Below are 9,473 nucleotides of genomic sequence, written 5' to 3'. Positions count from 1 at the left end.
AGGGAGGTAGAAGGAGGAAGGAAGGAAAGGAGGAAGGGAAGAAGAAGGAAGGAAGGAAGAAGGAGGGAAGGGAGGAAGAAGGAGGGAGGAAGGAAGAAGGAGGGAGGGAGGAAGGAAGGAAAGGAGGAAGGGAAGAAGAAGGAGGGAGGGAGGAAGGAAGGAAGTCAGGAGGAAGGAGGAGGGAGGGAGGAAGGAAGGACAGGAGGAAGAAAGGGGGATGGATGAAGGAAGGGAGGAAGGAAGGAGGGAGGGAGGGAGGAAGGTGGAGGAAGAAGGAGGAAGGGAGGAAGGAAGGAAAGGAGGAAGGGAAGAAGAAGGAGGGAGGGAGGAAAGAAGGAAGTCGGGAGGAAGGAGGAGGGAGAGAGGAAGGAAGGACAGGAGGAAAGAGAGAGGAAGGAAAGAAAGAAGGAGGGAGGGAGGTAGGAAGGAAAGGAGGAAGGGAAGAAGAAGGAGGGAGGGAGGAAGGAAGGACGGAGGAAATAAGGAAAGGAGGGAGGAAAGAGAGAGGAAGGAAAGAAAGAGAGAAGGAGGGAGGGAGAACAGAAGGAAGGAAGGAAGAAAGGGGGATGGATGAAGGAAGGAAGGGAGGAAGGAAGGAAGGGAGGAAGGAAGAAGGAGGGAGGGAGGAAGGAAGGAAGGACGGAGGAAATAAGGAAAGGAGGGAGGAAAGAGAGAGGAAGGAAAGAAAGAAGGAGGGAGGGAGAACAGAAGGAAGGAAGGAAGAAAGGGGGATGGATGAAGGAAGGAAGGGAGGAAGGAAGGATGGAGGAGAGAAGAAGGGAGGGAGGGGGGGAGATAGGAAAGAAAGGAAGGAAGGAGGGAAGGAAAGAAGGAGGGAGGAAGTTAAAGGAGGTGTAATCTCCTCCTGTTCATATTGACTGTTAAAACCTTCTCATGTGATTTCTATGGACACACTTTGACTATTCTTCCTCTTTTTTCTTTCTTTCTTTCTTTCTTTCTTTCTTTCTTCATCTTCCTCCTCTTTCTTTCTTCCTTCATATTTTTCCTCCTTTTTCTTTCTTTCTTTCTTTCTTTCTTTCTTCATCTTCCTCCTCTTTCTTTCTTTCTTCATATTTCTCCTCCTTTTTCTTTCTTTCTTTCTTTCTTTCTTTCTTTCTTCATCTTTCTTTCTTCATCTTCCTCCTTTTTCTTTCTTTCTTTCTTCATCTTCCTCCTTTTTCTTTCTTTCTTCATATTTCTCCTCCTTTTTCTTTCTTTCTTTCTTCCTTCAAATTTCTCCTCCTTTTTCTTTCTTTCTTTTTTCATCTTTCCCCTCCTTTTTCTTTCTTTCTTTCTTTCTTTCTTCATCTTTCTCCTCCTTTTTCTTTCTTTCTTCCTTTCTTTCTTTCTTCCTTCCTTCAAATTTCTCCTCCTTTTTCTTTCTTTCTTTCTTTCTTTCTTTATCTTCCTCATTTTTAGTTTTTTCATTCTGTCTTTCTCTTTTTCTTTCTTCCTTCATATTTCTCCTCCTTTTTCTTTCTTTCTTTCTTTCTTCATCTTCCTCCTTTTTCTTTCTTTCTTTCTTTCTTCATCTTCCTCCTTTTTCTTTCTTTCCTCCTTCCTCCTCCTTTTTCTTTCTTTCTTTCTTTCTTTCTTTCTTCATCTTCCTCCCTTTTCTTTCTTTCCTCCTTCCTACTCCCTTTTCTTTCTTTCTTTATCTTCCTCATTTTTAGTTCTTTCATTCTGTCTTTCTCTCTTTTTCTTTCTTCCTGTCATCTGAAGCTTCATATTAGCTTCAGATCAACTTTTAAATCCATGTTTCCACAGAAGGAGGACTGTGGGTTTAGTCCTCCATCACTTCCTGTTAACATGATGAAGGATCTAATGGTCAGTATGAACAGGAGGAATCATTACAGCAAGAAAAACTCACTTAATATTCATTTGTTTTAAGACAGACTTGAAAAAAAAATTGCAAAGCTGCCCTTTAAAACTAAACATCCTCACACCTGTCATCACATTTTAACAGCAGCACAAAGCATCACCACAGCAGTCACAGTTAAAAGACGCGTTAACCTTTTTGTTTTCTCTGCAGACACTCAACGACAGCTCTCAGTCAAACAGGTGCATTAAGCTGATCTCTCCTCCCGGGGCTCACACTGCTGCTTCCTCTCCGCATCCAAACGCCACACACACCACATTTACATTCAGGGCTTTTCAGAGAAGTGCAGGAAGACAGATCTCAGCTGATAACGGTAACATTTCCCTACGGTTTTGCATTCAGCTACTTACTCACTTATTCCTGTCTGTGCCTCTCCGCGCAGGTCACAAGGCAGCGCTGTCTGCTTTGACCTCGCGTCCAACAGCAGCCAATAAAACATGAAAAGCAGCACACAGATAAACCCTATAATCAAACAACTCGGCTGCCATGCTGGAATGCCCATGTTTGGCTAACCCTTTTGCTCCTGGTAGCTTGGTAGCCCAAAGAGGGATGCTATGGGATCTTAGCAAGCCATACTACCTTATAAGGTGCAGCTCATGTGTCCAGCCAAGCTTACCGTTTACACCAAAATGGTGACATGTCACAAGGTGCGACCATGTGTGGCCGTCCGGCGCACACAGGCCAAACAAGAGCAGGTAGCAGAAATCAATATGCCCATGTTCACAGGGAGAGTTAATGTGAGTCAAACAGGCTGTAATATATGAACATAATCCTCACTTACTCACTATAATAGAGTCTGATGTTGATATTGAATTAAACCATTTATAATATCCATTTATTACTCTTCAATACCAAATTATGACACATCTTGGTGTCTTTTGGCTTTTAAAAGTGACAGAAATAAGACTTTAACATCCAACTTTTAGTATTTTTATAGTTGTTTTTGCATTTTTTTTTTGTTTCATAATTAATATAATAAGAATATTTCAGCAGAAGCTCCTACAGAAACTAAACTGCAACCACTGGAAGAAACCTGAATTAAAGCTGCACAGTTCAATTTCACCTATTCAAATTAATAAATTACAAATTTAAAAAAAAAAGTCTTTATACTTGTACTCACTCTGCAGTGTTTCAGTCCTCAGTACAGGTTGCAAGCTGAGCTCCAGGGAAATGAGAATATCATAGCAGGTAGATTAAGTGGTGATGATGATGATGATGATGCAGCAGCAGCCCTTCCTCCCTCCACACTATTTAAACTGGCCGGGGCACCTGGAGGTGGAGCAGCAGCAGCAGCAGCTCTGGAGAGACTCACAAGCAGCCAATCGTAGCAGGAGAGGAGGTGCAATCATCCCGCCCCCGAGCTGAAGCAGGAAGACTAAGGTTAACTATTATGGATTTGAGGGTATGTTTAAAACAATCGTGGGAAAATGCTGCTTATAGAAACCATTTATGTCATTCTGTTTAGATATATGTTGTGTTCTGGATGTCAGTGATCAGATGAAGGGTTGTGTATATTTTTGGGAACATATGTGACAGGAAATGGCCCGACTGGAAAATCTGTAGTTTGGGTCTGCTTAACATCACTCGGCAACTATAAATAAGGAAAAGTGGAACATTAGGTCTTATTTTGTCTGATTAACAGTCAAAACTCAGTCAAGGAAGGAAGGGAGGAAGGGAGGAAGGGAGTAAATGAAAGAAGGCAGGGAGGGAGGGAGGAAGGAAGGAAGGAGAGAGAAAGGAAGGGACGACAGAAGGAAGAAAGGGGGATGGAGGACGGAGGAAAGCAAATAAGGAAGGGAGGAAGGGAGGAAGGAAGGATGGAGGAAAGAAGTAAGTAAGGAAGGAAGGTAGGAGGGAGGGAGGAAAGAAGGTAGGAGGGAGGGAGGAAGGAAGGAAAGAATGACAGGAAAGAAGGAAGGAAGGAAGGACGGAGGAAAGAAGTAAGGAAGGAAAGAAGGTAGGAGGGAGGGAGGGAGGAAGGAAGGAAGGAGAGAGAAAGGAAGGGACGACAGAAGGAAGAAAGGGGGATGGAGGACGGAAGAAAGGAAGGGAGGAAAGCAAATAAGGAAGGGAGGAAGGAAGGATGGAGGAAAGAAGTAAGTAAGGAAGGAAGGTAGGGGGGAGGGAGGGAGGGAGGAAAGAAGGTAGGAGGGAAAGAAGGTAGGAGGGAGGGAGAAGGAAGGAAAGAATGACAGGAAGGACGGAGGAAAGAGTAAGGAGGAAAGAAGGTAGGAGGGAGGGAGGAAGGAAGGAAAGAAGGACAGAGGAAAGAAGGAAGGAAGGAAGGACGGAGGAAAGAAGTAAGGAAGGAAAGAAGGTAGGAGGGAGGGAGAAGGAAAGAAGGTAGGAGGGAGGGAGGAAGGAAAGAAGGACAGAGGAAAGAAGGAAGGAAGGAAGGAAGGAGGAAAGAAGTAAGGAAGGAAAGAAGGTAGGAGGGAGGGAGGGAGGAAGGAAAGAAGGACAGAGGAAAGAAGGAAGAAGGACGGAGGAAAAAAGAAGGAAGGAAAGGAAGGAAAGGGAGATGGAGGAAGGGAAGAAAGAGAGAAGAAGGAAAGAAAGAAAGAAGGAGAGAGGAAGCACAGCAGACGTAGGCCTACCGCTCACTCCTCCAACGTTTCAGAGATAAATATTCTACTTGGAGGTAATTTACTGACCTACACTTCCAAGGAACGAAGGAAGGAGGGAGGGAGGGAAGGAAAGGAGGAGGGAAGGAAAGAAGGAAGGAAGTTAGGAAGGGAGGAAGAAGGAAGGAAGGAAGGGAGGGAGGGAAGGAAAGGAGGAGGGAAGGAAAGAAGGAAAGAAGTTAGGAAGGGAGGAAGAAGGAAGGAAAGGAGGAAGAAGGAAGGAAGGGAGGGAGGAAAGAAGGAAGGAGGGAGGGAGGGAAGGAAAGCAGGAAGGAAGTTAGGAAGGGAGGGAGGAAGAAGGAAAGAAGAGAGGGAGGGAAGAAGGAAGGAAGTTAGGAAGGGAGGGAGGAAGAAGGAAGGAAGGAAGGGAGGGAAGAAGGAAGGAGGGAGGGAGGGAGGGAAGAAGGAAGGAAGTTAGGAAGGGAGGAAGAAGGAAGGAAAGGAAGTTAGGAAGGGAGGAAGAAGGGAGGAAGAAGGAAGGAAAGGAAGTTAGGGAGGGAGGGAGGGAGGGAGGGAAGGAAGGAAGGAAGGAGGGAGGGAGGGAAGGAAGGAGGGAGGGAGGGAGGGAAGGAAAGCAGGAAGGAAGTTAGGAAGGGAGGGAGGAAGGAAGAAGGAAGGGAAGGGGGGAAGAAGGAAGGAAAGAGGGAGGGAGGGAAGAAGGAAGGAAGTTAGGAAGGGAGGAAGAAGGAAGGAAGGGAGGGAGGGAGGGAAGAAGGAAGGAAGTTAGGAAGGGAGGAAGAAGGAAGGAAAGGAAGTTAGGAAGGGAGGAAGAAGGAAGGAAGGAAGTTAGGAAGGGAGGAAGAAGGAAGGAAAGGAAGTTAGGAAGGGAGGAAGAAGGAAGGGAGGGAGGGAGGGAGGGAGGGAAGGACAAAAGTAAGGAAAGGAAGGAGGAAAGGAAAGAAGGAAATAAATAAGTTCCTAATTAAAACAATTACATTAAAAACAGTTTACTGACCTAAACTTCCATGTTCTGTCTTTAAAAAGTTGAATTCATACGTAATAAAACATCTTATCTGATGTCAGGAGTTCTACTGTGTGTAATAAAATAAAGATAAAAACATGTTTTCACTTTATTATAATATTAAATAATTATATTTATTACATTCATGTGGAAGGAAAGAAGGAAGAAAGGAAGGAAGGAAGGAAGGAAAGAAGGAAGAAAGGAAGGAAGGAAGGAAGAAAGAAAGATAGAAGAAAGAGAGGAAGGCAGATGATAGAAAGAATGAAATAAAGGAAAATAAGGTAGGTAGAAAGGAAAGAAGGAAGGAAGGAAGGAAGGAAGGAAGGAAAGATAGAAGAAAGAGAGGAAGGGCAGATGAAAGAAAGAATGAAATAAAGGAAAAGAAGGAAGGAAGGAAGGAAGAAGGAAGGAAGGAAAGATAGAAGAAAGAGAGGAAGGCAGATGAAAGAAAGAATGAAATAAAAGAAAAGAAGATATGTAGGAAGGAAAGAAGAAGGAAGGAAGGAAGAAAGGAAAGATAGAAGAAAGAGAGGAAGGGCAGATGAAAGAAAGAATGAAATAAAAGAAAAGAAGATAGGTAGGAAGGAAAGAAGGAAGGAGGAAGGAAGAAAGGAAAGATAGAAGAAGAGAGGAAGGGCAGATGAAAGAAAGAATGAAATAAAGGAAAATAAAGTAGGTAGGAAGGAAAGAAGGAAGGAAGAAGGAGGAAGGAAAGATAGAAGAAAGAGAGGAAGGGCAGATGAAAGAAAGAATGAAATAAAGGAAAGAAGGAAGGAAAGATAGAAGAAAGAGAGGAGGGCAGATGAAAGAAAGAATGAAATAAAGGAAAAGAAGGAAGGAAAGATAGAAGAAAGAGAGGAAGGGCAGATGAAAGAAAGAATGAAATAAAGGAAAAGAAGGTAGGAAGGAAGGAAGGAAGGAAGGAAGGAAGGAAGGAAGGAAGGAAAGATAGAAGAAAGAGAGGAAGGGCAGATGAAAGAAAGAATGAAATAAAGGAAAAGAAGGAAAGGAAGAAAGGAAGGAAAGAAGGAAGGGAAAAAGGAAGGAAAGAAGGAAGGAAGAAAGGAAGGAAGGAAAGATAGAAGAAAGAGAGGAAGGGCAGATGAAAGAAAGAATGAAATAAAGGAAAATAAGGTAGGTAGAAAGGAAAGAAGGAAGGAAGGAAGGAAGGAAGGAAAGATAGAAGAAAGAGAGGAAGGGCAGATGAAAGAAAGAATGAAATAAAGGAAAATAAGGTAGGTAGAAAGGAAAGAAGGAAGGAAGGAAGGAAGGAAGGAAGGAAAGATAGAAGAAAGAGAGGAAGGGCAGATGAAAGAAAGAATGAAATAAAGGAAAAGAAGGAAGGAAGGAAGGAAAGAAGGAAGGAAGGAAAGATAGAAGAAAGAGAGGAAGGGCAGATGAAAGAAAGAATGAAATAAAAGAAAAGAAGATAGGTAGGAAGGAAAGAAGGAAGGAAGGAAGGAAGAAAGGAAAGATAGAAGAAAGAGAGGAAGGGCAGATGAAAGAAAGAATGAAATAAAAGAAAAGAAGATAGGTAGGAAGGAAAGAAGGAAGGAAGGAAGGAAGAAAGGAAAGATAGAAGAAAGAGAGGAAGGGCAGATGAAAGAAAGAATGAAATAAAGGAAAATAAAGTAGGTAGGAAGGAAAGAAGGAAGGAAGGAAGGAAGGAAGGAAGGAAGGAAGGAAGGAAAGATAGAAGAAAGAGAGGAAGGGCAGATGAAAGAAAGAATGAAATAAAGGAAAAGAAGGAAGGAAAGATAGAAGAAAGAGAGGAAGGGCAGATGAAAGAAAGAATGAAATAAAGGAAAAGAAGGAAGGAAAGATAGAAGAAAGAGAGGAAGGGCAGATGAAAGAAAGAATGAAATAAAGGAAAAGAAGGTAGGAAGGAAGGAAGGAAGGAAGGAAGGAAGGAAGGAAGGAAGGAAAGATAGAAGAAAGAGAGGAAGGGCAGATGAAAGAAAGAATGAAATAAAGGAAAAGAAGGAAAGGAAGAAAGGAAGGAAAGAAGGAAGGGAAAAAGGAAGGAAAGAAGGAAGGAAGAAAGGAAGGAAGGAAAGATAGAAGAAAGAGAGGAAGGGCAGATGAAAGAAAGAATGAAATAAAGGAAAATAAGGTAGGTAGAAAGGAAAGAAGGAAGGAAGGAAGGAAGGAAGGAAAGATAGAAGAAAGAGAGGAAGGGCAGATGAAAGAAAGAATGAAATAAAGGAAAAGAAGGAAGGAAGGAAGGAAAGAAGGAAGGAAGGAAAGATAGAAGAAAGAGAGGAAGGGCAGATGAAAGAAAGAATGAAATAAAAGAAAAGAAGGAAGGAAGAAAGGAAAGAAGAAAGGAAGGAAGGAAGGAAGGAAGGAAAGATAGAAGAAAGGGAGGAAGGACAGGTGAAAGAAAGAATGAAATAAAAGAAAAGAAGGAAGGAAGGAAGGAAAGATAGAAGAAAGGGAGGAAGGACAGGTGAAAGGAAAGATAGAAGAAAGAGAGGAAGGGCAGATGAAAGAAAGAATGAAATAAAAGAAAAGAAGGAAGGAAGGAAGGAAAGAAGGAAGGAAGGAAAGATAGAAGAAAGGGAGGAAGGACAGGTGAAAGAAAGAATGAAATAAAAGAAAAGAAGGAAGGAAGGAAGGAAAGATAGAAGAAAGGGAGGAAGGACAGGTGAAAGAAAGAAAGAAGAAAGAACGATAGAAGAAAGGGAGGAAGGACAGATGAAAGAAAGAATGAAATAAAGGAAAAGAAGGTAGGTAGGAAGGAAAGAAGGAAGGGAGAAAGGGAGGAAGGACAGATGAAAGAAAGAAAGAAAGAGAGGAAGGAAAATACGATTTTTTTTTTGTTGTTTGAAAGGTTTTGTCCTTCTGTCTTGCCGTAGTCTCGTTTCCATGGAGACCAAACCGAAGCCAAAGCGTACACAGCTATTTTCTCCCTCTATTTATTTATAATTAATTCTTCTTCTTGTGTTTAATTAATCAATTAATTAATTAACTAACATTTACCGCGCGACATGACCCAGCCGGAGTCTCCGGCGCAGGCGCAGATTGAGCAACTCTTCACCGTGTTTGACGGCTCTTCTCCGGCTGATGTGTCTCACGCCCGGCGGCTCTGGAGCTCCTTGTCCCTGCTGCCGCCGCAGGAGTCCCGCCTGGTGTCTGCAGACCTCCGCCAGCGGCTTCCCGTGTCCCGGCCACAACCCAGCAGCACCGGACCCAAACCCTCCGTCCCCCTCCTCCTCCCGCAGCCGCCGAGCATCGCCTCTGTCCGGCAGAGAGAGGAGGAGAGGCAGCGGTACCGGTCCATGGCCGACCAGAGGAGGGAGATCCTGGCTCTGCTGAGGAGGCAGAGGGAGCAGAGGATCCACAAGGAGATGCTCTCTGTGGCTGTTAAACCTAAAGGGAAGATGAGCAGAGGCGTGAAACCAACTAAAGCTCCGGAGAGTAATGAGATGGACAAAGAGCTGGTCAGACAGCTGCACTGAGAACCACTGCTCATTAAAACACTTCACTGGTTCATATGGACAATTAAATGTGTCAAATCTGTAGTGTTAATAATTCATGTGGGAGGTTTAGTCCAAAAATGATAATAAACATAGTGACTTATTTCAATTAGTGTCTCTGTGTATATATTGTTAAACAGACAACGTGCACCAGTAGATACAGACTCTTTAAACTTCCTGTTGTCCTCCCGGGTCCTTCCTCTGTCCTTCCTTCCTTCCTTCATCTGTCCGTCCTTCCTTCCTTCCTTCCTTCCTTCCTTCATCTGTCCTTCCTTCCTTCCTTCCTTCCTTCCTCAGATCTAAGTTCAGCTGTTAGGGTAAAATGTTCCCTTCATCTGTCCTTCCTTCCTTCCTTCCTTCCTTCATCTGTCCTTCCTTCCTTCCTTCCTTCCTTCCTTCCTTCCTCAGATCTAAGTTCAGCTGTTAGGGTAAAATGTTCCCTTCATCTGTCCTTCCTCTGTCCTTCCTTCCTTCCTTCCTTCCTTCCTCAGATCTAAGTTCAGTTGTTAGGGTAAATGTTCCCTTCATCT

The 9,473-nt window shown here is 43.3% G+C and overlaps 1 protein-coding gene across 1 annotated transcript; it reads left to right on the top strand.

Moving 5' to 3' along the window:
* Positions 1-8,454: 8,454 nt before the first annotated feature.
* Positions 8,455-8,925, top strand: hoatz (HOATZ cilia and flagella associated protein). The gene has a single exon (XM_053338959.1). It carries the CDS (start codon positions 8,455-8,457, stop codon positions 8,923-8,925), a length of 471 nt encoding a protein of 156 aa, XP_053194934.1.
* The last annotated feature ends 548 nt before the right edge of the window (positions 8,926-9,473 follow it).

The sequence above is a fragment of the Scomber japonicus genome, chromosome 18 (genome assembly GCF_027409825.1).
Source record: "Scomber japonicus isolate fScoJap1 chromosome 18, fScoJap1.pri, whole genome shotgun sequence".
In the NCBI taxonomy this organism is placed as follows: Eukaryota; Metazoa; Chordata; class Actinopteri; order Scombriformes; family Scombridae; genus Scomber; species Scomber japonicus.
The sequence above is the reverse complement of the archived record's forward strand: the minus strand, read 5'-3'. Positions and strand labels throughout refer to the sequence as shown.